The following is a 27,971-nucleotide window of genomic DNA, read 5'->3' as shown; positions in this document are numbered from 1 at the left end:
TTTGCAGTAGTTTAGTCATTCTTTAATTTACAATCATACCTTCCCCGTGATACATGAACGGACTGATTACTTGTAAATGGCCTCTTGTAGTACACAGTTGTATACACAAAAGTTGATGTCATTTTATTAATACTGTGTGCTTCAGTTTTCCCCCCACATGTCTTTTGACAGTTAAAAGCAACAACAAAAAGAATAAATACAGTCTAGTGAGAAGGGAAGTTTAGCTCAATCTGTCAGTTTTCCAATAAATAGGAAATGCAGATGGAAAATCAGAATGAGTCAGTACTGGGGGACAGACAGTATTTCTAAAACACAGGTGAGAGATGATTTTGTGTCACTGCATATTAGCTGGTGTTTTTGTAAGAGCCACACGCACAAAAAAACAAAAACCTCTAAACATTGAACTACAGAGCAAATGAATACAAATCCTGGAAAATCCACGATAAAAGTGCTTGTCAGCTACAACAGGAATATGATTGTAATATACAGTACACGTTCTGATTATGTCAAAATGAACTATACATAGAGGCATATATTACTCTTGCAAACTATATAACTCTCATTATTTGTATTCTGTGCAATGTTCAACAGCAACTTACAACAATAGGTTTTGGCAGAAGGAAACGTCACTGTTTGACCGGGAAGAGTCAAAAACAGAAAACAGCTTTGAGTGCTACAAGTTACAATGGTATAGCTAAGTTTGGCAAAGAGGAGGAGAAGGTTCAAACCGACCAATTAGAAAAATAATTTGTCAAACAAATTATGTAGAAAAGAAATTTGTAAATAAATAAATTCTTTTGCAAAAAGGAAAAAAAAAGAATACAGCAAATAATATGTACTTATTACAACTTTGTTCCACTGATGTTTCATTCATTCAGTTAACTACTTGGCGTGACCTTGTTTCTGTTTAAGTGCTGGAATATGTAGGCTATATAGACACCAAATCCATATATATATATATGTATAAATATATACATACGTGTAAATGTGCATATGCACAACTACAGTGAATTGTAGGTATGAATATACGAAAGTGCAAGGACTAGTTACTATTATTTTGTTTTGCTAGTAGGGCTCCGACTTTAGGGTGAAGGGGAGCTGGTTCAGATATTTAGCCTTTTTTTTTTAACTACTGTGCTTTTTGATGCTTGTCTTTGGATCCCAAAATGAAACAACTTGCATATACGTAAACTCATCTTATGGCTAAATAGAAATAAAAATAAAAAAAACAATGATAAGAATAATTTTAATTGTGCAGTGATCATGTCAGACTGATAAGGTGCAGAATGAGAATGATAAGCAGTTCCTTTTAAAACAACACATTCCTGAAGTTTCTGCAGAGTTCGCTGATGAATATTGTAAGGCAGTGACAAGAAGATCATTTTCAGAGCACACGAACATGCAACGTTGTTCAAGGAAAGACCTGAGCATTTTTTTTTTACTCATAAAGCATCATGTTCCTTTCAGGAAACAGGGAATCTTCATTGCGTTGCCTTGTTTGCTGGATACTGAGTGTTGCCCATCTGCATTGCCAAAACAATTTAAGACTGACAGGCTGTGAAGATACACTTGGGGAATAGAGCTAAAAGGCCTTTGAGCCAGGGGTTAATTTCCTGTTCATTTTTTCCTGTCGATAGTTGGTTAGTTTTAGGCTCTAAGCCAATCAGAGTAAACTATTATGCTTATACCTAATCTATGTCATTCATACACACACACACACACAAACTTTTTTTTTTACTGTGACATTGATACTAATCACAAATTTAGCCAAGTGTTTGTGCAAATAATTCCCATGCGCTAATAGCTCAGGCTTCTAGCTGCCTAAAGCACTCTGTTTCCCTCAATAACTTGACATTTCAAGTTATTAAGCTGAAATTTTTAGGTACCAAAATTGAATTATTGATTTTCAGGCACGCAGCTCTGTGAGAAGCGCAACACTGCCCATCTGCTGATAAAGCCCATCTCAAACCTCAAACTAAAACAGCTTGTTTCAGACAGAATCATGCAAAGCTACTCTAGTAGAGTCCGAGAATAAAAACATGAGGTGGAGAGAAGCATTATAGCTCAGCTTTATGGAAAGTTAAAGTTAGACAAACCAAGAATGACAAAATATAGACATGCCTAATTGATTGTTTAGGTGTTTTTGATATATGCATGTCTGTCTATGGACCTATTTAGCCATGTAACAGCAACGCGACTGTACAAGATGTAGTCATCTAACTTTGCAGGTGTATAGTTGAGCAGAGGCTGTCTCACATTCTTTAAAAAAAAAAAAAACGCAAGTATTTGAAAGTCTCTATATGAGATATGTTTACCTGCTTGATTGTTTTTAAAAATAGAAGTAATCCAAGAACTCACTGCCGTTTCAGTAATTATGGTTTCTGTTCTTGCAGTAGTCAGTAGTTTTTGTGATATCTAGCCAATTTTGTCTTTGAAAACATTAAAATTGCATGTTTTGGAAGTTCGTTCTTAATATCATTTCTGGACATTAAATCCTTGAAGTATTTACAGACAAAATGAACAGGAAATTAATTTGTGGACATGGAGCCTCTGGGAAGTGTGCAGGCATGTTGCAACTTTTTCTCTGCAAGAAATATGTGACATTGCTTTTTAAAGCAGGAGTTGGTGGTGGCGGCGACATCTTCCCCTCAGTCTACTGCAGATATCTGTAAACTTTAAAGCAATGATTGCCAGAGTCTGCAACAGCCACGTGTCCATCTGAGGTGAGCGCTAGGCCCTGGGGGCCGTACAGCGGGTCTGCCGAAGTGTTAATGTAGGATAAGAAGGACCCTGTGCTGTCAAACACCTGATGCAGAAAAAAAGGTCAGAATTTTCAGCAATTCTGTCACAACAAAACACAGCAACGGCGTTAAAATTACATCTACACGTAAACTGCAAGCTGCCTCACCTGTATTCTGCTGTTACCCCAGTCAGCTACAATGATGTTTCCATTGGCATCCACAGCCACGCCAGTGGGAGCGTTGAATTGGCCGTTCCCTTCGCCATGAGAGCCGAACTTGAACAGGAACTCCCCATCAGCGCTGTACACCTGAGGCAAAAAGCCAGAAAAGTTCGGTCAGCATCTTCATGTGCACGGCCTCCCTTTAAAATAAAAATCACAGCTAAGGTGGCAAACTCAGACATAGGTCGTCTTTTTTTCTTACCTTCACAGAGTGATTGTGAAAATCGGTCACGATAATTTCATTCTTGTTGTTCACGGCAACAAAATGCGGGCCTGGATGAGGAGACAGAAGCAGGTTATGTTGGTAGTTAAAGCAGAGACTGTTTCCTGTTGTTTATGCATTGGCTTCACTGTTAGTAGGCTGACTAAATGTAGTTTTCATCTATAGTTTGTCTAAAGCTGCAATTATAAAATAGGAAACCCTTCTGATTGGATGCGAGTAGTATGTTGTGCTTCTTTTCATGCAACATTTCAAGTCAATACTGAAAGTTAAATTATATGGAGAGGCTCAAGGCCTAAATCATTGTTATGCATGCACTGCCCAATCACAGAATATTTATATTGTCTTAGTCATACTGTCAGTGCTTACACTGATGGTTGGGTTACTCGTCCAGTTAACTTATCATTAAAAGCAGACCTCGAAACTGATTATATTAAAATACCACAGAATGAGTTATTGGAAACAGTAAAATTCATTCACACCGATCTCTCTTTTCATAGCCGTTTTTCACCCAAAGCACAATACACACAACAAACTTATCTTAAAAAAGAATAATTATGATTCATGTAATTATTACAATGGCATGTAATCTCATCTCTGATCATTGCTGCACAGGCACAGCTTCATCCTGCAGGTTTTTTTTTTAAACAATCAGAGATCTCAGGAGGTCAGACACATGATCACGGATTTGGGTTAGACAGAGGGCACTGCACTGTGGGATTAAGGTTGCAGCAAGGCCACACTTAGTACTTACTGAAAACTGAGCCAGATTTATTTATGTTTGGGCCAAGTTTTTCTGAGTTGGAAAACAGAAGGAAGAACAGAAAGAAAGAAAGAAAGGAAGGAAAAAAAATAGCTAGTCAGAGATAAAGACATCCAAAGAAGAAAAAGCTCAGGGAGGTGCAGGGGGGTGCTGCTGCCCGGCTAATGCAGTAATACCGTGGGAGTTACGGGCACACAGCCAGTGTTGTCTTTAATATTCTTCATGCTGTTTGCTGCCCAGAGCTGACGCTTTAAACTGCGCCTACATTAGTAATGGTGCTCACAATGAGGGTTTTTAGTTGCTAATACTAAACAATGATAAAAAACACATTGCAAACACTTTCAAAATCCTGATTTACTGTCTACTAAAACAATCCTGTTACTTACACTCAAAAAATATTTATGCATAAAATGAAGTAATCTGATTACATGTAAATTTTCCATGTAACTACAGTGTACAACATTACATTTAATGGAATATGGTCAAATGAAATTTACTTGAATGTTACACATTGAGTTTATACCAACCATATTTCCCTTAATGATTAATTATTTTAATAAATTAACCTTTGATTTTTATGCAGTCAGATATTTACCTTTGCTATTTTCCTTTAAAGAAGTATAAAAAATGTTATCCTAAATAATGGAAGTGTGTTTTTATTTCTTTCAGTATATTTTAACTCACTTTAATTAGTTTGCCAAATATTCAAAATTTCATAACAGATGTTTGCTTGTCTCCTCCCCGGCAGTGGCTGCCTCCTTCTCACCTGCAAACTGTCTGTCAGAAGTCCCTCTGCCTCCAAACTTGGTCACAAGTTTCCCATTGGATTGAAAGATGAAGACGCAGCAAGCCTTGTTGTCCACAGTGATGATGTGTCCGTTCTTATCCACAGCCACACCCTTGGGACCCATGAGCCGTCCTGCACCGATCTTATTCTGTGATGCAGAGAGACAAAAAAGTAGTTTAGCACTTTTTCAAGCAGAAGGTAAATGGTGAGGCAGAAAAACACCAAAAGACTATTTTTTAATAGATTTCACATATGAACAACCCTTAAATGAGGCATTTAGTGCTGTTCAGCCTGCACAGAGATCTTACCTTAAACTTCCCATCAGGAGAGAAGATGCTGACCCACCGATTGTCATAGTCGGCCACCACAATGTCACCGTTCATGTCAACAGTGACACCCGTTGGTCTTTGCAGCTGCCCTGGAGACCGACCTCTGACCCCAAAGCGCATCTTGAATTGGCCATCATTGGAGAAAACCTGCAATTGGGTCCATCAAAGCAAACAGTTTTAGAGTGTACGGCAGAGTACACTCGTCTGAATATCCACTTCTGTGCAATCACTGTGAAACACGTGGCTACACTGCCTCACCTGTATGCACTGGTTGTTGCTGTCAGCCACCACCACTCTGCCATTACTAGAGGCTGAGATCCCCTGGAGATTTGTGAACTCGCCTTTCTCTCTACCCCGAGAACCTGACAGAAAAAAAAAGGCAAATACTCAAGAAATGTGTCATTTACCATTTTCACATTAGTCTCCAGTCTTATACACTGTGCACTCATGCCGATCGTTTACCAAACTATGACATACGTTTTGTTGGATTCATTTCCTGTCTCCCAGGCTTGGGAAAGTTTGTTTAAAGCGGCAAAAGAGTTCAAAAGTAAATTACAGAAACTTGCTTGAATTAAATAATATGAAGAAGTTGCAAAACCTTTGAATGCCAGTGACATTTTTTTTTATCTCAGCCAAAGCCAAATTGTCTATAAAAAAAAATCTATAAAACAATCAAGCCAGATCAAAGTTTTATTGTGTAGTCTATTGGCATGAACTGGAAATTGCAACTGCCTGGAGCGGAGAGTGTCAATTTAAAAGCCTGTCTTGTGGCTTAGAAGCTAATAAATGATGACATAAGTATTCTTGATTTGTAACAAAGATAATGTAACTTGTGTAGGACATAATTTGCTTTTCCGTGTCTCTCTTACCCACTCTGTAGATGAGCTCATCTTCAATGGGGTTCTCCTTTTTCTTAGTCGTGCTGTACATACTGGAAGGCCGTCGCACTGCCTTCTGCCGTATGTGGCCAGCCGTGCCACTGGGGGACTTCACCCTCCGCTTCACATCGTCTGGAGATTGCGGAACATCTGACGGCTTAACTGCTCGCAGTCGGAAAGGGCTGCCACGTACCGGCTGTCCGTACAGCAGCAAAGAAAACGAGTACTCTCCCTCAGAGCGTAACGTGTAGCCCACCTCGTATGTTCCATTCTTATTGTCCGTTATCTCCGTCTCTGCAGCCCGGCTCCCATCAGCGGACGTTATCTCTGCTTTTAAAACTGCGTTTCCTGTCCGCACCAGCTCCCCATCCTGCAGATAGGGTTCACTGAGTCAATTTCCGAACAACACAAAATCTTCAATATTCACACGGCAGCCACTAAAGAAGCACTTTCCACACATGCATGAGAAGCTTATAATAGATTTCTTTTCATAAAAATAATCCCTGAAAATTGCCTCGGTGACCAGAGTAGCCACCGTGAAATAACTTTTGGAAACGAACTCTGATAAATGCTATGAATTAAAATGAAAAGCTAAATTGAAATAGCCACACACAAGAAAAGCAAATAAATGTCAGTAAACCCATTAGAGCCAAAGCAAAAAGTAAATGGCTTAATTTACACATATAGCAGAACAATATTACGATAGTAAAGCAACATAATTCAGAGACAGTACTTTGTCTTTTGTTGTCACAGTAATAGTTTGGTGTTGCCCAGTTGCTGCATGGCGGAGGCCCTCTCCTGTGGCCACGGAAGTGTGAGCCACAGCTGCTGTGGTGAGGAGAACACCCAGGTTCTGGATGGAGCGCCGCAGGCCCTCGGTCTCCACCTTGAACACACAGCACATTTGAATTTTTGAGTTTCTTAATACTTTTTATTATTATTTTTTATTATTAAGTCTTTCTGTGTCTGCAGCTGGTAACTACTAACAAGCTAATGGTACTTTACGACTGGGTTTATACATTTGTTTTATTACCCACACCGAGGAGGTAATGTTTTTGTAGCATTGCATGCCTGCTGTTCAATCTGCTGGTATATGGGAATTGTAAATATTACTTTTGCTGCACTACAAGCTTCTTTCATTACATTTAAAAAAAGAAAACAAACTGAATATATAAAAAAAATCCTATAAAAGTAAACACTGCCCACAGATTGAGCTGCCTTGGTGGAGATTTGTCCTTTCTGAGTACTGCTTGTTATACATGTAGTCAAATTACAGTCACGTGAAAAATAAAAAGTTTCGACAGGACTCACGCAGACCTGCGATGCGACAATGTAGGAGAATCAGTCAAACCACCACAATAAAAACAGAGGTCACAACAGACAGCAGTCGTTACCTGGCAGTCCAGGTGTGCATTCTGATGAGGTTTCTCTGGGAAGTCATGTCTGGCCAGCGCGTTTACTCGCTCACTCATTTGCTTCTGAACCAGCAGCACCTATTCTTACAGGAGATGCATACTGTATTTTATTTAAAGTCCTTCCCCCCCATCTGTACCTTTTAATACAGAACAATATAACTACTGCAGAACAGACATTCTGCTACATTGCTGCATGAAACTTGAGAGTCAAATCCTATAATCCTGTTTGACAGGTTGCTGGTATATAAAAATTTGCCTGCCCACCTCAGTAGCACTACCATGGCTGAGAGCTTGCTCTGTAAAACTGCAACTGCTCTGAATATGTTCCTTCCCCTGGAGGAGAGCTGAAAGCTGGGCCTGCAGGACCTGTGCTCAAGAATGAGAAGGAATAAGAGAAAACAGACACAGGAGGGTCAGTAGAGCATGTTAAAACAATACTGAAGATGAGAAAAAGCAGCTGAATACATTAAAAAAGAGGAAAATTAGGAATTAAATGTCAAGAAAGCAATAAATCTCTGGTATTAAGGACAAAAACATATGCATGTGCATATACATGAGTGAATGAACTGGTCATCAACTAACTTTCTGCTTGGTACTGCAGATATTCTCCAAGTCTGTGATGAGGGCCGTCTTGCGCTGATGCAGCGCCTGTTCCAGCTCTTCAAATGTACTTGTAATTTCCGCTACTGCCTCATTCTTCCTTTCACTCAGCTGTCGAGAGATCTCACTCACCAGCTCAATGGCTGCTGTTAACTGAGGTAGCCTGCAACATGAAACAAGGTGAAAATGTATTCCATAGCAGCTGAACACAATGAAAATGTCTGACAGATGAGGCACAGTGTGCACAGATCGCCTAAGGTCTGGACCAAATGCTTAAGCTGCTTAAAGCTTTCCCGAGGTATCAAGACCCCCACCTGCTGTGTATGGCATCCAGCTGTGTCTTCAGCGCAGCCTTGTGCTGTTCCACCACATCCCGCAGAGGAACAGTCATGTGCTCCCTGTGCTCGCCCTCTGTGCACTCCAAACACATGGCTGTCTCACATGACTCGCAGTAGAACTCCATCACCTGCAGAGGGAGACAGAGCGAGTCATTCTCTTGCAAAAAAAGAAATTAATGTAACATTCAGTTCCTTTTACACCAATTACTGCTTGAAATAACATGGAAAGGAATTTAGGTAAGGTGATGACTTGAGTAGCATATCTCAAAAGAGCTTCTCACCTTTCCTTCGTGGTTTGGGCAGCAGAGCGGCTTCCCTGCAGCTGCAGCACTGACTGATTCCAACACACTGCAGGCCTCTGGCCGCGAGCACTCTGGGTCTCGTTGAAGGACCTAATGCAATACATTCTTATATTCAGTGTGGAACAAGGAGGTATTTCTTTATTTTGTTATTTGTAATGCGCATTTGAATTATCTGGCTAATGCATTGTGTTTTCAAACCTCCATAAGATTAGTGATGAAGAAGTTGTTCTGCAGGGCACAAACTCCTTTCTCTGGCAGGATAGATGTCTGCCGGCACACTGGGCATGAGAGTGTCAGAGACTCAGGGGGAATGTAGGTCTGGAGACAGCTGAAGGAAGAGGCCAACAAATATATAAATATAAAACTTAGATAACCAATACAGCAGAAAAAAAAAAGAAGAGGAAGGTGTGAGGAAGACAGAGCAATCACATAATAAAGAGAGGCAGTGCCTAAATAGTGCTCCTGTCACAACAAATAAGGCAATAGAGTGGATTTAAATCAATACAGAGCCCACAGGCTTGAGAGAAAACATGTACACTCTCTTTGAGTAAGTGAGCATCTGGCAAATCAATTTGACTAACAGAGTCACTAAGAGGCAAAACAGTTCAATCATGAATACATGTGAAGTGCATTTTTTAAGGCTTTTTTCTGTTTGTGCATCTATGTGTGCGTTTGTGTAGTTTGGATTCTGGCCTGGCTTCACGCATGCTAGTAGTCACATCTATCCTGCTTGGCTCTACATGCTAAAGATTTTTCCAGGTTTGGTTAACAAGCCCACTGGAGTGTATCAACAACATTAGACGCTAACAAGGGAAAAAACCAAAGCCAGTCAGTAACTTTCAGGTGCAGTATGCAGACTGCAATGCATTCCTTGTCTACAGCCCAGGTGCCCACCCTCAGGTGATGTACAGCTGTATTTCTTTAGTTTCTGTAGTTAATGATTTGGCGATTAATACAGTAAGAAACCCTGAGTCAGTTCTCAGGATAAGTCTCTGTGTTTTTACAAAAGTATGTTTGGCAGCTGCTTAGGCTGCATGCTGGAACAATTATATTTAATTTATGACAGCATACAAGCTCGTATCAGCCAAGCCTCCCTGTTTCTGCTTCTGAGAACAACTGAGAGGTTGAACGAAAACATTTTTTCTATCAAATATTTTGTCAAAAATCAGACATGAAGCCCGCTGGGAGCAGCAGGCAGGGATTCAAGGGTAAGAAAATGTTATTTATCTATTCTAATTGCTTTTACTGTTGTTGTAAAATGTAATTATTTTGGCATCATTTCTATATTATGAAGTAGTCGTATCCTGAGGTTATATGCAAAAATGACAATCACATACAGAGGACATCGGGAGCAAAATGAAGCAAAGTAACACCCTCCCAAAAGGAATAGGCCCAGCGGGGGTTTGCACCACACCCCTCTTTAAAGTACATAAACCCACCCCAGCATTAAAACATCTGTCCGGAAATATTGCGTATAGCCCTAGACAAAAATCTGTTCACCTCAGCAGGACTCCACATCACATGCTATCCAGTTAAACCAGGGATTAAACTTGCCCTCCGGTGGGCAAATGCAGCTCAGACTGCATGGGGGAAAAAAAGAGAATTATCTCATACTGTGTGGCTTTTAAAAAGCCATTCGATAAATATTTGGTAGATCGTGGGTTTAGGAGCAAACCAGTCTGAAACATAATCCTGGTTTTCTTCTGCAGCCAACAATATGCCCCTTCTTCATTCTCCATCCTCCCACCATGACCCACAACAAGCTTTCAAAAAGCTTCCTCCTGCTTGGCTCGGCTCTAGCATTGTCACCTGAGGGGGTGTCATCCTTCCCAAGAAACTGTGGATTGAGCCACTGTAATTGTGTCTCTCAACAGTGAGCCTTTTTTCAGACTGCAGTCCTTGACAGTCCCTGATGCTGAGGAATGCACTTATCCCAGCAGCGTCAGTGACGAGAAGCGCTCTGAGCTTTTTAATTGTGTGTAGGGATTTGCAATAGACGAGGTTCCTCTATTGGCCAGCGTGTAGGTATGACAGGAATTCTATGATAACAGGGTAAGAGACAGGATTTACTAGAAGAGAGACAGGTATGGTAAACAATGTACTGTAGCTCCTTTGAATGGCCAGAAATAGCTACATGCAGCAGACAGTGCGAGCAGCAGTAATTAGGACTCCTGACCGGTGTCATTGACGCAGACAGCACAAACATTAGTTACCTTTCACAGAAGGTGTGCAGGCAGGGCAAGACCTTGGGGTTGCGGTAATGATCCAGGCAGATGCTGCAGACCAGAAACTGCTTGTCTATCTGACGCACCACAGGGCTGGTACTTCCAGCCTCGCGCTTGGCCATGGCAAAGGAAATTTAAAGCCACGGACAACGACAGCAGTTAACCTAACAAGAGAAAGAGAAAGATGAAAATATTAAAGAAAAATGCTGCACTCCAGCTTTTTCTTTGGTCTTCTTTGCTGAGCTATTGTTCAGCAAACTTTTCAGAGAAGGTACCAGGAACCAAAGCAAAACAAAGCTGTTTAATGCCTTGATCAGAACAAGCACACTGTTATGCAGTTATTTCTAGGTTAATACCAGAGCAACGTCATCTGAAAGAGAGCTGAAAGAGGCTTGCAGTTCATGCTCAGCAGATGCACATGAACCATTATGGCCAAATGCGTGAGTAACACATTAAAGTTATAAAATACAAAAATAAGCAAAGAAGGCGTAAGAAAGAAAAGGCTTTGTAACGAGCAAGTAAGCACTCAACAAAAGGGTTGTTTTTTTGGGTTTTTTTTACAAATCCACAATAATCCATTGAAACAGTCGTAGTTTTGAACATACAAAAAAACAAAACATAAGACGTTTAAGCTGGAATAGGCTTAATTTCTTATTTTATGAACCACACAGCTACATTTTCACATTCACAGCAAACAGCACACCTCTGTAGGTAGAAGTTACATGAAAGCCAGAAACCAACTGTAGGGTGACCAGAACAGAGAAGTCTGTTATTGTTCTCACATTAGGAAAAAAAAGCTATATATATGATGCAAGGTATGGATATTTTGCCTAGCAACACAAACCCCTGCTGCCTCCACATGGCCCACTTTCACATTCAGCAGTGCAAGGTCAGCAAATACGGCAAAATTAATTACAGCAGTAAAAAAATGCTAGTGAAGCATCGCTTGCAAGATCAGGTGTTAACTGAAAACAAGCATCCAGTGCAAATATTGTACATACGTAACAAGAGGTCATAACCACATAGGTTGACTTGATGCATGGCTTGAATTTGCACTTTTGTTGAATGCTGTTCATATCATTTTCATCTCTCTGTTGCTAACAGCAATGAATCCAGCCACATTTTCTCAGTAGGTCAGCACATGCATTATTCATGCATCAGGCATGCACTCATGTGCTCATACAGATGGAGGGGTGAGCGAAGAGTAGTACATGCCTCAAGTAAATACACAATGATAGGAAAGCAGTTATAAACATTACACATACACACAGACATACACTGACTATCATTATCCCCCCACCAGACTTTCCCTCCTGTCTGCACATCTGTCGCTGCTGGATCTAATACAGCTCTCAATCCCCTGTCCCATCTCCGCTCGTGTCCTATTGTTAGTTGTTGCCCACCGAGCATGAGCACGCGCACGGACACTCACACACCAGAGTGGGTAAAAGCCAAGCTGTATCTTTCCAGTCTTTGCACAGAGGATCCAATGACATACAGTCCCCACACTGGGAGGGTAAAGGTCACATCTTAAGCCATCAACTCCAAGAACAACATGTCACATTTTTACTCGGGTTAAAGACATGCAGGGTGTCAAACGGAAATGATTAGCGGTAAGTAGCTTATGTTTTGTCTAAATCGAAATATGCATTGTTCTCCATAAGTCCTCTGCTTTAAACCGGCATTTCAAGAGTATCTAGTTGTCTTTGCTGGACTCCAATGAAAAGAAGCTGGAATGTCTCCCGAGTGTAGAAATAATGGGGGGATCAACTACAGGATGTATTCAGTTCTTCAGCACAGTTCTCACACTTCTCCGTCATTCTGTTTTTCTGTACTAGAACACACCGATACTAATATCATCTGTTATGACGTCTGTCTAAATTTAGACTCGTGTATTAGTGACTAGACGAGGAAGCAATGACAGTGAGGCTAAAATAAGACCACCGGTCCTCGGGACAGCAGGACAGTGAGGTGATTTGTGTCCATTCATCTACTGCTGGTTTCACAGCACTTTTCTTGGGTGGACCGCTGTGAAAGAAGAATGCGGAGTCTGAAAAGTGCCAAATAATAAGTACTCTTCCTTAAAACACTGGAATAAAGATTAAAGTAGCAGTGTGAGATGATGCAACTTTCAAAAAAGAAACTTAATTTAACATGTTTTTTTTTTATTTTTGTATCTAAACTATAGCTGAGGCAAACCTTTTGCACTTTCGAGCTTTAAAATGAACTTGATGGAGACATGAAAAGCAAACGCTGTAACATCAAGAAGATTTGACCGCCGTGGATGCACATGAATGAATACACTCGTGCGTGTACACGGTTACATGAATTCAGCAGACCAAGTTTTGACACGGGCCCCATCTTCATTCATGCTCACTTAAACTCCTAAGTAGGCCACGATGCTTAGTTTTGATGGTCTAAAGTATCCATGACCAGTTTTTAACTGACAGGCTTTAAAGTGAGTGAAGGGAAGCAGATTTAGAATTTAAACTCAGCAGTTAAAGGCACTGGGATGGGATAAAGCCAAACACATTCAGGATGCATGAAGAAAAATTATGCATGAAGAGGACGCGTCTTTGAGAGAGCTGCCAACTAATACCATAAAAGCAAAAATGTGTCATAATTCTCCTGGCCATTATAAACACAGTAATAATAGCAGCAATGCTGCTGGTGACCTTAGATTAAGTAATTCCCCAAACTCGCAGTATTATAGTATTTGAGTGCTGAGCTAATTGTTTTTGTGTGTGCGCTTAAGCGCATGTGTCACGTTCTGTTTACTGTTGGCTTTACAGAACACAAAAGAGACCATGTTCTTCGTCTCATTCACGACCGAAACCTCTGCTGGTGCTTTACCGTACCACAGGATCCTCACAGTTTGGGTGAACTCTCTCTTACAGAACACACATGCAGATAAACCTGAAAAAGTGGCAAGACGGGATATCAAATGTCTTCTTCTCGCTTAAGAAGCATGGTGGGAGAGAGATGGGTTAGAGCGCGAGACATTTTAACAGGCCAGAGAAATAATGCAGGAGAAGTATGATACTCTCTGCTGTCTTCTCACTGTGATACACCTGTGCAACACCAACAGATAAGAGCTGACAGCCTGTGTAAACACACAAAACACCAACACTCCACTGTGATGACAGGTGAGCTGATACTGTAAAGTTACACACACACACACACACACACACACACACACACACACACACACACACACACACACACACACACACACACACACACGGACATGAAAACAAAAACAAACAAACACAAAGTCGACAGAGACACTACCTACTGTCGGTGAAGTGGAGTACATCTGTCTAGAAGACTTCATGGCAACTCTGTGTTAAGCCACTGTAGCACTCAAGAACCAGCACACGCCCTGAGTCACACACTCTTGCCTTCTAGTCTCTCTCCTCTGACCGCTCTTCCTTTTCCTTTTTCCTTCTCTCGCTTTTCCCTTTTCCATGCAAGGCACACGCACTGAAGAGGGCTGAGCGGGGATGACAACAAAGGGTGGGACTGTAAATTGAAAGTCCCTCCTACTGTCAGTGCCGTTTACAAGCATGAGCTCACTCTATGCCCTCCTACTGCTGTGCTCTGATTGGCTGGGAAACCTAAACCAGCAAGCAAGATGTATTGCATCATGGGCCAACAATTTGCGCTGGACTGGGGGGTGTGAGTGTTGGACAGAAAATCTTAAAATCCAAAGAACATGTTGCACAAAAGTCCTGCTGAGTAATAATTAAATTTGTGAAATACTTTGCACAATGATTAGAATATATGTTATATTTGTATAATCTAGTATCCAGTTATGAGGAATTATGTCATTACTTGGCCACCCAAGCATGCAGATGCATGCTTGCAGACACATTTAGGGCAGCCAAATAAAACAGACTTATATAATTCATGAAGTCACTTACAAAAAAAATAACTTTAAGTGAGAATATCAGAGCATATGCCCTCTCCATCTAGTATCAAATTACACATATGCACGGATTAAGACGGACACTCTGAACTGAAAAGGGGATCATCATTATGAAATTTCTTGCCGTGGGATAATTTTGCACTCAATCCCTTAAATGACCCGTCCTTGTGATGTGGTCAGAGTATAATCTGAAGCCAGAGGTGACGATTCTCTGACAAAAAACATCAATCTACATTTAATCTGCTCGGATTAAGTCCAGTCCTCTCTCCTCCCACGCTCTACTTCCTCTGCACCCACCCACACACACACCTACCTTTCCAAAATTCTGTCATCCTAAACTCAAAACGCAGACTGATGTGCTAGATGTAACAGGAAGTAGAGGGATAAGAGGATGAAGACAGAATGAGATATGAGCAGCCGTCTGAAGGGAATTTATTGTTGCCTCATCGATGTTCTGGCAGTTTTGTACATTTTTGTGTGGCATTGTATGGCACTTTCAAAGCGCAAGGAATTTTTGTAGCCACTTATAACTGTTAAACAAGCGGTTTGAAAACTTGTGCAACTTGATAGTTACAAGATAGCACTTACTAACATGTCACCATTGGATGAAACAGTCTATGAGCACATCTTGTTTTTGGGTTCCATAGAGAGGGTATCTGGCGTGACCAATATACTCAATGCATCACTGCAGCATGGGCCACCTTTTCAAAAAGGCCCTTGTCATCTCTGCAGTGAGCACTCGCACTCAAAAGCATTATTAGTTCTCCACAGTTTCTGCTGAAGCGACAGTTCGTTCAGAATATATGACACCTGCAGTTATTAAATGGGAAGAAGATGAACCACCACTGGTATCACCAATGAGCCCCTTGAAATAAGTAAAGGTAATATGAAAGGAGTGTGCCGAAAAAGACCTTTTTTCTCTTTTTTATTCCAAAATAAATAAAGATTGCAATTAAGTCTTTTTCATTTTTATTACACTAATGCTTTTGGATGAACACACAGCTGCAGTTAAACCTGCGACTTGCGTAATGTCAACAGTCAAAAGAAACCGTTCTGCCTCAGGGTTGGAGTAATGACAGCGATGAAAGGGATGTTCCCTTAAAACCCCAAAGAAATAAAATCCAACCCTCACTTCAGGGAGTGAACAAAAAATAATCAAGTAATCAAATAGCTTTCATGCTGCGTTTGTTTTTAATTATTTTTTTGGTGGGGCCTTTGGTGTTCTTTTTCTTTTTGTCAGTCCTGTGAGAACCGACACAACGTGGCAAATGATGTGACAAGAAATGTTACATAAGCGTGAGTAACAAGGGGTTGCTGTACTTTCTTGGAGCCAATAACATACCGGCTCCCAGTGCTGCACTATGGCTCAGGGGGGTTGGGAAGCGCATCTGTAACCGGAAGGTCGCCGGTTCGATCCCCGGGCTCTCTGTCCTGGTCGTTGTGTCCTTGGGCAAGACACTTTACTGGTGTTGGCCGATGGCGCAATATGGCAGCCTCGCCTCTGTCAGTCTGCCCCAGGGCAGCTGTGGCTACAACTGTAGCTCGCCTCCACCAGTGTGTGAATGTGAGAGTGAATGAATAGTGGCATTGTAAAGCGCTTTGGGTGCCTTGAAAAGCGCTATATAAATCCAATCCATTATTACCTGATATTTTGCCATTTTTTGCTTGATCTTGTTGTCTGTTAGGTGCTCTACCTACATGACGTAGTGTTTCTCTGCCAAACTCTCTGGAAGCTCAGCTGAGAACATTTGGAAAGATGTGGAAATGATGGAAATTCAGAGAATTAAAAAAAAATCTATCAGAAGCAACACAAGGAACACGCAAATACTGCTGGTTATTTATTCTACAATTACAAATTGAACAGGAAAGATGAAAAGGAACATGATACTGAGATCTCAGAGACTGCTGTGATGGTGCTAGAGTTTGACAGCTCCAGGTCTGACACCATTCCTCAAACACACATAAGCTCTTCAATTCTGAGTCATACTATAGCCCCACAGCAGTCACACGGCAGCCAGCAATCACATAATAAAAAGCATACCTCACTCTCAAATTTGTTGTTACAAAGACATATACACCAGCATAAAATACAAAGATGGTGTGTATGGTCCAGCACGTGTAATCCCCCTTTGTGTGCTCAGCAACCTTTTATTCTCTTGCGCAGTCCACTCTTAAATCCCTACATACATGTATGTATTTCTATATATAGAGCTATCAGTTCTCATTCCCTTCACACACCAGGCACGTGCCCAGCATTGCAAACGCACTGTGCAAAAGCACAGGGATCCTCAGATGACCAGCATAAAAATGACTCCAACATTAAGAAGGAGCCAAACATTCACATCAGCCTCTCTTGTGCATAACTACCGCACATAGTATAGACCTGCAGTTTTTTTATGCATGCTCTTGTGCTACATTCATGTAAACTGGCTATAGCATCAACACTTCAAAGCATGGCCACAAAGTCCTCAGTGTTCGTTTGTTTTTTAGTATCCATCAGTATGTGCGAATGTGTGCAAAGTTACCAATGAAAAAAATAAAGAGCATCACAGCAAGTACTGACCTGCATAATGCTGGCTGTTATGCCTGCATAAGGTTTTATTATCTCAGGTTTTCTAACTGAATTCTCGGCAAGTTATTGTCTAAATACAGATCATTAATTCATCAGACAGATTGTTTTAGGCTACGTAGATGCTGAGACTATATACATCTACTATTGTAAGAAAGACCAGTTACTGTCAGCATGCAGTAAACACAGGTATACTGTACATGAATGTCACTTGACTGAAGGGTAAAAAGAAAATAGTGATGCTTTCTGTCAAATACAGTGGCAGTTATCAAACTGTCTTTACACAACGGCTGGCCTCAGGGAAAGCAGGTGTGTGCATGCATAAATTGTGCAGCGGATGTTCCACTTAACACAAATTTCCTTTCGGCTTTGCAAACTAGTGGAGGCCAGTGTCTAAGTACCAATAGTGTTGACACATTTCCTTCTGCAATTATTCTGTAAATGTTAAATGTCACACTTTTTACTCCACTCTCTCTTCTTAGACCATTAGTTCTATATTCTAATTGTAAACTGCTGAAAAATTAAAAATTAAGAATGACGACTTAAACAATCTAAAGCCTCAAAGGGTTAAGGATTTTGGATCCCGCTGCCCACTATGTCATTTAGTTTGTAAGAAATTACACGATGTATGTCATTAAAGAGTTTCAACTAGAATTGTTTTTTTCAAGCTGTGTCCATGAGCATAAAAAAAATAAACTGCCAAGCAAACTTTTCCAAGTAGAGCGTCGACTGTCTCCAAGACAGCCTGGCGAAATTCAAACAGAGCATCAGAATGAGGAAGAAAGCTGATATAAGTGACTCTGAATGTGGCAGATAGACTGATCTGTATCGATCTACTGGGCTTTTCCTGCACAGCCATCTCTAGGGTTTACAGACAATGCTCTAATAAAGAAAATAGAAAAAATGCCAGAGGCCAAAAAATAATGGGCAGACATGCAGTGTGCTCATAGGAAGGCAACAGTGACTCAAATAACCACTCGTTACAGCCAAAGATATGTAGAACGGCATCTCTCAGCGCGCAACATGTTGAACCTTAAAGCAGATGCGCCACAGTAACAGAAGAGTGCAGTCGGCTTCACTCATGTCAACTAACTTTGGACTTGTTACCTGGTCTGATGAGTCTTGATTTCTGCTGCAACTTTTGTATGTAAACAGCATGAAAGCATGAATCCATCCTGTCTTGTATCAACAATCCAGGCTAGTGGAGGTTGAATGTGTGGGGGGTAGGTTCCTGGCATATTTTGGGCCCCTTAGTGCCAACTAAGCATTGTTTAAATGCCACAGCCTACTTGAGTATTATTGCTATCCCTTTATGACAAAAGTGTAACTGTCTTCTGATAACCTGCTAGCAAAGTGTAGCTAATAAAATGGTCGGTCAGTGTATATAATCATAGTATATGAGCAGAAGTTGGTGTTTCAATTATTGTCGACCTGCTCATTCACTGATATTGCCACTATTGCCTACATGTTTTCATAGTAGTCTGTTAGCTAGTTACTGCATTGCCTTGCTTGTTTTGTGCTGGATGGCAATGTGCATCAAGGTCTGTCAAAATAATATTATAATTCCCCGCTAATAGATTATTTACACATATTATTATGCGTTCAGTACTGGCATGTCATACCCCTAAACCCTTTCTGATGATGAACTTTAAACAACATCACATCATACTCTGAAGTCTTCATAGTTAACTCGCAAAACCTGCAGAATAATTGGCAAGTACAGCCTCTAAAATCAGTGTAGCAGCAGAGTAAAGCTGTACCCTGGAGCAACACTTTTTAATCCTTATGCATTTGCTGGAGTTTAATGTTCAGCCGATACACCTCTGGAATAAACCATAAACAAAACACGTTTCTGTGTCTGCTGCAACCTGAAAGCCATTTTATCCATCGACGTATTCACTTTAATGCAAACAGAACTTCATCAAGAGATTCTTGCATGAATAAGATCGAGGCAGACATCAGCACAGAAGTTCAGCTGCACTAAGCCTTGAGAAACAGATACACAAGCAGCTCAGATAGGGAGATACAGCCTCCTTCACATCTCTCAGTGTGTATGATTAAGGGCCAGTGTATGAGAACTCTCAAATTGTAACAACCTCCTAATACGTGACCAAATTTGGAGAGAAAAAGATGCAACCCCTGTCTTTTTGGCTCTCATTGAAATTGGCATTCATTACTCTTGAATGGTTTTTACACAGAACATCAGAACAGAATTCAAATAGCCATTTATGAGCCTGTAACACAGCAGTGTGTACAAATTTTATCCCACAGTGTAAAATATACTCCAGAATACTAAAGGTAGATACAGCACATTCAAAGAAAATGACACAATTCGCAGATTCTTCCACTTCTTTCTTTTCCCTACCCAACTCTGCCTTTCCCAGCAGAGAGAATTATTTCAGTGAAAGAAGAGCATGTGCCACGGGGTAGAGGAGCTGATCCTGAAATAATTTGTTTCTTTAAATAACTGGGGGAGTAGATGCCCTGAGCTAAATATATATTTACATAAACAGATAGTTTCATCTAACATGGCATAATAAAACCATGTGATATTAATTTCAGGTACGCTGAAGTATATGGGACCTTCTTTATCTATGGTTTTTTTGGGTTTTTTTTTTTTTTTTTTTTTGTATTTAGCAGTTCAGGTAACCATGTGAATGGGAATTTTGCTCACATGCCCATCACATAGCAGAAACCATCACCACATAAAGGAGGAAACTAACTCTCTGGTTGCAAGGGGCAGAACATCTCGTTTCACTGTGAAAATGTATTTTCTCATGGTGCTCATTCTAAGCAGGCCTTGCCATGCTGAATCATAAATGTGCATTACAGCTGGGATCCCTAACAGGGTGAAAAGTCATTAACTTGAGGGGATTAGAAATTCCGTCATTTGTTCGTCATGCCGATAGGTCAGCGGATTAATCATTTGCACATCCTTTAAACTCTGTGAATAAATGCTGTGCATAAATACTGTGCAAGCAAAGACCTGGAACGAATGTCTAAAGCAAACTCCAGGTGCACAAAATAACAACTCAGTTTGACAAGACTTGGACCAGAATGACGACAGAGACAAATCAATACCTCTTTGAATCCATCTTAATTCAAAAGGACTAGGAAAGGTTTTCAAATGTAGTTTGGAAGTATAGTTCAGGATTGCAGGATTCTAGTGGATTGCTGCCTCTCTCTAAAACTATACTATAATAACCAGTCATTTGTGATGCCAAACCTAATGTTTACAGTAGTCTGTCTGCTTTTAAGGCCAGATTGCTGCTATGCTGGCAAACCAGGAAAACAGGGAGGACGGACTGCTAACTGACATGTTACAAACACTCACACACAAACAACGTGTGGTTCTCTGGCAAGAATGATGCAGTGGATGACAAACATTAAGTGCTACCTTGTATTCACTGTCCACACACAGCAGGACAGACCAACACAGGCACACAGCTAAAATTATCAGTTGGTCTGATCTGAGCCAAGCTGTGCAGGAATGTGTCACAGGAACCGCCTGTATCAACATATTAACACACCGCTCACGCTCCTGCACGCAAGTATGCATGAACACACGCATGTGTGCAGGTGTGCAAAGCTTCAGCTGCACATCACTACTGTGGAAGGGTACCATTTAAAAACAAATAAATAAAATGACAGATTTTCCCCATACACAGACACTAATAGAGTTTAGATGATCTTTCAAATCAGCTGCCTTCCTAACTGCACTCAGCGCATGAAGAAAGCATTTTTTAAAATGTTTTATTTACAGATGTTTGATCAAAGCTGATTAGAAGTGCTTTTACAATTTTAATTTGATCCCAGAAGAGCATTCAGACTCTATGAGCTACAAAATATCATCATTAATCCACAGTAAATTCTCCTATTTGCCCTGTGTATCTTTAAAAAAATTGTTTTTGTGTCAGGCTACAGCCTGTAATATGCTACAACATTAAACCTGCTGATCCTAGCAAGTGCACACTATTTTACAACCACAGAGACACCACAGTCTTAATTCTTTAATTTCTAGCAGTGGTAAATTGTGGTATACAGAAATCAAAATAACTTTTGTGGTTTTTATTTTTCATACTTATTACAACATGTAGCACAGATCACATCTTCCACAGGCCTGCTTGGTATGCAGCCATTTCAGTAACTATCTGGGATCTGTTCTAGGATTACTGTCATGACAGTAATTATATCAGTTTGACATAAGCGACCCATTTATTCCCCAGTTGTATATACAGTATATTCACCGGACACCCTTACCTCTACCATAGAGCAGGAAATGTCTGTGTATATAGTGACAGATTTTTTTTACCCTCTCTGGACATTCAGATCACAGTATATAAAATATATGAACTGCAGCATCTCTGTGCAGCTATGCGTAACAGAAGAGTGCCAAACGGAAGCTTTGTTTGCTGTTGTTACATGAAATGTTCTTACAGTAAGGACTTTACTATTGCTGAGCCCCCCCACAGGGACCTGGCTAAATATATCCAGTGACATGACTACGTCTCTCAGCGCCGTCACTAAGCTTTCACTACATGACTCTCTACTTACAAATAAATACAGCTAAATGTGGAAAACCTGTTATTTATCACACAGATAAATACTGTGCATATGTAAGCATACACATACAGATTTATTTTTGCAAACAAACAAGGGGCAAGAATCCACAAAGGAACACTTCACTGTAGGGCTGTTCGATATAACGATACATATCGGATGACGATATAAAAACGTCTATCGTTTCATTTTACGCTATCGTTTGTTTCGTGGTGTCGCAAAATAAACTGTTTTGATGGTCACTGTAGTGGCTATATTAATTTCTTAAAGTTCTCTCTTTCTCTTATATTTTATATAACCACACTACGGATGGTAAAAGCCCCTGTTTTTGTGCGTTGTGGTTAGCAACAACGATGGTAACAGCATCGGGTGTCCGCTTGTTTATGTTACTTTCACAATAAAGCTCAAGATCCTGTTGAGACTTTTCAAAATAAACTAAATCACGTGAAAGAGCAGATTATTTACGGATGAGAATTAAAAAAGAGCCGCCGGGTGCTAAAAAAAATACACCTTAGACTCAAACGTTAGAACAGGCTTTTCCCCGCAGCACGCTGTGTAATAAATACTCACAAAGAAAACGGCGGCCTTTACAATTTATGTCTAAAAATGTATAGTTTCATGCATCGGTTAAAACACTCGACTCCAGCTACATGACGCGCAGCTGGAAACACTTCCTGCAAGACGAGCTGCCCGAGATTTACAGAATTTACACAAAATGTTACATTTTTGTGATTTATATCGTTATCGGACGATAGAATTCTTATATCGGGATATGAGATTTTGGTCATATCGCACAGCCCTACTTCACTGCTGCAAATCCAACTGTGCCTGGTAAATCTATTATCAGAATCAGCATTATTGTCCAAGTATGTGTACACATACAAAGAACTGGGTTCTGTTCTCAATATAAACAGAATAGCCCAAAAGAAATGGACACTACAGACATTATCAACATAAAACAATGTGTATCAATGTATTATGTATATAATATACAATGATATGTTGGCCAATAATCTTTGACTTTACTGATGTATTTTTTTTGCCACAAAGGCACAGATGAAAACCAAATTCAAATAAAAACGAAATAGCAAATTTACAAAACAAAGTTCATGTATGCTGTTGCATCTCTCAGATGGACTATAATAAAAGACACACTCTTCTTCAGACTTCACAAAGTTAAAACTTAAGTTTGAGCTGCAAAGACCTGATCCCCTCACTGAGGGGTTCATATCAAAACAGCAACAAAAATTTGACAGTGCAGCATGGGTTCAACAGGCACCACAATCATCTTAACACTGCTCAGGTCTGCAAGGAAGACAAAGAATTAAAAAAGAGCAAGGATGGTCATCTTCACAAATCATGCTCAGCTGTTACTTTTGTGATATATGATGTAATTAATATATTTCTCTCATGCTGTTAGTAAATACTTAACTGTGGATGTAGGGAACAATTACAAATTTGAGCATAACAGCTTTCCAACACTGTGACAAACACCCTAACAAGTCAAATAGGAGTGTATAACAGCTACAGCACAAACAGAGCTGAAAATCCAGTAGTAACAGTATCCATTAATTGTGTTTTCATGGTTAAGTTTACATCTCGCCTGGCTCTCACCCTCCCATGCAGCTCCAGTGACATTCCTCCCGTGCCAGCTGGACATTCCAGTCTCCACTTCCCCCCACGATGACCAGAGGTTCTCTTTCAAACCTCACTCAGTGTCTCTATGAGAGGCACCTTCTGGCGTGACCAATCACGGAAGCTCCACTACCCCTACATCCGTCTAAGACAGCCCAATCACCTCAAAGTCACAGGTATTCCAAAACCCTTTAATAGCAGCGCCTGGCCCCACAACACTCTCACTTTCTTCCCTGAGAAGATCACAAGAGCTCCTCAACAGTCAAGAACCTGTATTATCCATTTATCTGTCCTACAGTTTGGGATGTCAAGGCAGTCCCTGAACGTGGGTTTTTCCTAATTTCAGGATTATTTTTTATAATGAGACGGTTCTGTTCATAATTTTTATGGACAGAATTTCTAGGCGCAGCCAAGTGGCGGAGGGCTTTCGCTTTGGTGGCCTCAGAATCTCATCTCTGATTTTTGCAGATGATGTGGTTCTGTTGGCTTCATCGGGTGAGGGCCTCCAGGTCACACTGGAACGGTTTGCAGCCGAGTGTGAAGCAGCGGGAATGAGGATCAGCACCTCCAAATCTGAGGCCATGGTTCTCAGCCGGAAAAGGGTGGAGTGCCCACTCCGGGTCGGGGATGAGTTCCTGCCCCAAGTGGAGGAGTTCAAGTATCTCGGGGTCTTGTTCGCGAGTGATGGGAGAAGGGAGCCGGAGATCGACAGACAGATTGGGGCTGCAGCTGCAGTAATGCGGACGCTGCACCGGTCCGTCGTGGTGAAGAGGGAGCTGAGTGTAAAAGCGAAGCTCTCAATTTACCGGTCGATCTACGTTCCTACCCTCACCTATGGCCACGAGCTGTGGGTAGTGACCGAAAGAACGAGATCGCGGATACAAGCGGCAGAAATGAGCTTCCTCCGAAGGGTGGCTGGCCTCTCCCTTAGAGATAGGGTGAGAAGTTCGGCCATCCGGGAGGGGCTCAGAGTAGAGCAGCTGCTGCTCCACATCGAAAGGAGCCAGCTGAGGTGGTTCGGGCATCTGACAAGGATGCCCCCTGGGCGCCTCCTGGGTGAGGTGTTCCAGGCATGTCCCACCGGGAGGAGGCCCCGGGGCAGACCCAGGACACGCTGGAGAGATTATATCTCTCGGCTGGCCTGGGAACGCCTTGGTATTCCCCCGGATAAGCTGGAGGAGGTGGCTGGGGAAAGGGAGGTCTGGGCCTCTTTGCTTAGGCTGCTGCCCCCGCGACCCGGCCCCGGATAAAGCGGATGAAGATGGATGGATGGATGGATGGATGTTGTAATTATATTTTCATTACATAAATATATTTTTCTGGTAGTAGTTGTCACATTGATGCAGACTGATGCCTTATCAAGCTTATATGCCAAGTACAAGTGTGCTTGTGTTACTATTTGCTAGTTGTCAGAGCTAAGCATTAGTGGTTATGACTACCACTGAATCCTCTCAAGGAAACGCTGACAATGGCAAAGTTAGGGACACAGTCTGCTGTTGCTCAGTCATTTATGGGTTGACCATGTCGAGGAAAGACCTCCATCTCCTCTGCATCACATGTATGGGTGTCAAACAGGCACAACTGTCGCTGACAGAATTGCTGCAGAGTGCAAGCCAAAATCCTGGAACACCATTTGCTAATGTTGGTGGCCTCAAAACCTGGTCCCAATGATAAATCCAGCTCTGCCGGCACTTGAGACCCTGGGGCTGAATTTCCCCCTCTTTTAACCAGTTCCTCGACTCTGAAGGGGAGTATGGAGAAGATAAGAATGACATTAACATGGAATTCATAGATGACAACGGATAAAGATGAGGAGGATGCTATTTGCACTCCTGATCAGTAGCAGCTCCATCAGCGGGGAAACTCAGGCCTTTCCATTTCCCCGTGAGGTTGACCTATATGAGATATACATATATAGGGGTGGCTGTAGCTCAGGTGGCAGAGCAGATCAGCCACTAACCAGAAGGTTTGCATGCCAAATATCCTTGGGCAAGATACTAACCCCATGTTGCTCTCCGATGCATTCATCGGAGTGTGAATGTGTATGAATGTTAGATACTCAGCACCTAAACTTAGAAGAAGTGCTTGTGTGAATGGGTGTGATTGGGTGAATGAATTAGTTGTATAAAGCGCTTTGAGTGCTCAGACAGAGTAGAAAAGCGCTATATAAGAACCAGTCCATTTACCATAACCAGTCCATTTTACAAGGATGTGGCAGTCAGACTGCCCATTAACTAGCCTGGAAAGCTGGATGCCAAGTGGGAGAAGCAGATGCTGGTACATCATCTCCACCCAAATCAAAATCCCACACTCACGTCACCAAGGCCAGCTCTCCCATGTAAAAAAGGGAATATTTCAAAGCCTCCATGTACCAAAAGGTTTACAAGTCAACATCACAGCCTGTCTACTCATCACTGCTTTTGTTACATGTTGAAGTTCAGGGTCTGGCTACTGAGCTGGGGTTGGCATTTGCTCACTGCCTAATTTTGTTGTTCTGTCCTGGGATTTACTCACAATGTTGGAGCCACTCTCAGAACTACCTTTGGACTACATTGACTTAAAGGCACTTCCACTCAAAAATGTCATATTGCTTCCTTTTGCAACGGCAAAAACAACCAGTGATACGATTTATCTAGCCATACTTCCTGTCTGCAGTTTTGCCTCCAACTTCATCGTCATCTCTAAGGTTATCCAATCTACTTATCTACCTACACTGGAGCTACTGGCTATTTGCCTACTGCCATTTTCCAACGACAGCCATGGGCAAGTTCGCTTTGTCCTGTACACAAAAACCAGGAGAACATTTGGTTACCAGTGTAACCTGGTTCTCTGAAAACCAAGCAAGGTATCTCACCAAACTGCCCAACTTGCACATACATGAAGAATGCCTGATACTTGGCCAGTGGGCATTATGAAAGGGATCAGGGGACCCGTGTCCTGGAAGTGATTGGTTAGATTGGTGTCCACAAGGCACTTCCTATATTGAGATCTTTCAGATAATTAGGGTTACTCTGGTAACCAAACGTTCTCCTGGATCACTGTTTCAAGAGTGCTTCAAGTCTCAAGGCTCAAGAGAGCTCTGTTAAAGCCATCTACTAATTCCCTCATATGCCTGAAAACAAAGTGAGGTTGCGCTAGGAAGGATTTATATTGAGATCAAAGTGTAATACTGGTGACAGCTGAAGTGTAAACCTCCTGCATTACATTTCACTTCTAGTTAAGATATTTCAGAAACAGAGAAATCAATCTTGCCCCAAGTTTAATGCCACAGCATTATTACCACACAGATAGCTTGGAAAGATATATTTTTCTTTCTAATAGGCTGTAGAAGGATGTCACCTAACATTTGTGGTGAGAGATATTTTATCTTATAAATTGTGGAGAATAAAAATTACAAATTGGTGTAAGCTGAAAACAGGTTGTGTTTTCATACTTTAGGCAAACCATTTTTATATATAAAAAGCTTTTAACAGCATGCTGCTACAAGCCGCAAATTACATTTTTGAGTGTCTCAGAGTCTGCAATCATGTCAGATTATGGACACAGTAACCTATTCACCACAGATAACTACACATCATCTCGCCACTCATCTATAATCACAGTCAAGTCACTCTCATAGAAGGTGTCTTGCATACACAACCAAGATATGGTTATTCAGGTTATGTTACATGGCAAAAGCCAATCACAGGCCAGCAAATGGCCTGCACCATTATTCAGCATACAGACAACATAGGGTGTGTGCATCCACCAGTGGGAGGTAGGGGAAATAAGGGAGAGTGATGGAGTGGAGAGGGAGACATGAGAGGAGGGGAGGTATGCACCCTCCGCAAAGGGGAGAAAGGAAACTGTGTAGGTGGAGCAAATATGTGCTGGCATATCGGCGGGATGGCGTTGAAGATAAGATGGGATGTCAGAGGGGAAGATTTTTACTTACAGCAGATTCCTGACAGATGAAAGAGAGGTGGGAGGAAGTTTCAGCGTGCTCTCCTCCGGAGGGAGCGATATCCGTCCACAAAACCTGACATTGTCAAAGCAAAAAGCACCTCACACACAGAGACTAGTAAGACAGACAGAAGCAGGGTGTGTGTGCGTGTGGGATCTGGCTTTAACACATGTATGTTTGTGCTAACAGGAGGGAGAGATAGAAGCTGAGAGAGCGCGAGAGAAAGAGAGAGAGCCAAGAGATACAGAGATATTGTACAAGCTGACTGGCTGGTGTGAAAATGGGAGGGGGCCAAACTGTCCAATAGTGTAACAGATGAGCAGAGTGAAGAGGAGATGGCAACAAAGACAGATTTTTTTCCCCCTCCATTTCCTGCTCTCGGTGTCCCTTAACTCTTCTGCCTCTCTTTTTGATTGCGTGTGTAAGGATAATGAGAAATATCCAACAAGCCAAACTGTGAGACAGTCACTCATTGACATGAGGAGAGGCTCTCTTTTTGCATAGAGATGTGGAAGAT

The 27,971-nt window shown here is 41.4% G+C and overlaps 1 protein-coding gene across 3 annotated transcripts; it reads right to left on the bottom strand.

Moving 5' to 3' along the window:
• trim3b (tripartite motif containing 3b) lies at positions 1–27,645 on the bottom strand. 3 transcript variants are annotated; one of them, XM_076889213.1, is made up of 18 exons: positions 27,446–27,645; positions 10,808–10,983; positions 10,095–10,633; positions 8,793–8,922; positions 8,574–8,684; positions 8,269–8,420; positions 7,937–8,117; positions 7,619–7,720; positions 7,334–7,432; positions 6,673–6,825; positions 5,931–6,309; positions 5,320–5,423; positions 5,041–5,208; positions 4,712–4,880; positions 3,937–3,978; positions 3,165–3,235; positions 2,909–3,049; positions 1–2,806 (listed from the first exon to the last, which is right to left on the bottom strand). In XM_076889213.1, exons 4-18 carry the CDS (start codon positions 8,796–8,798, stop codon positions 2,654–2,656), a joined length of 2,031 nt encoding a protein of 676 aa, XP_076745328.1. In that variant the 5' UTR covers positions 8,799–8,922; positions 10,095–10,633; positions 10,808–10,983; positions 27,446–27,645; the 3' UTR covers positions 1–2,653. The 3 variants fall into 3 exon arrangements, with proteins under 3 accessions (XP_076745328.1, XP_012774377.1, XP_004550149.1); XM_012918923.4 differs by lacking the exons at positions 10,095–10,633; positions 27,446–27,645 and adding an exon at positions 14,115–14,339; XM_004550092.4 differs by lacking the exons at positions 3,937–3,978; positions 10,095–10,633; positions 27,446–27,645 and adding an exon at positions 14,115–14,339.
• Between the last annotated feature and the right edge of the window lie 326 nt (positions 27,646–27,971).

The sequence above is a fragment of the Maylandia zebra genome, linkage group LG10 (assembly GCF_041146795.1).
Source record: "Maylandia zebra isolate NMK-2024a linkage group LG10, Mzebra_GT3a, whole genome shotgun sequence".
In the NCBI taxonomy this organism is placed as follows: Eukaryota; Metazoa; Chordata; class Actinopteri; order Cichliformes; family Cichlidae; genus Maylandia; species Maylandia zebra.
This window is presented reverse-complemented; position numbering and strand designations above follow the sequence as displayed.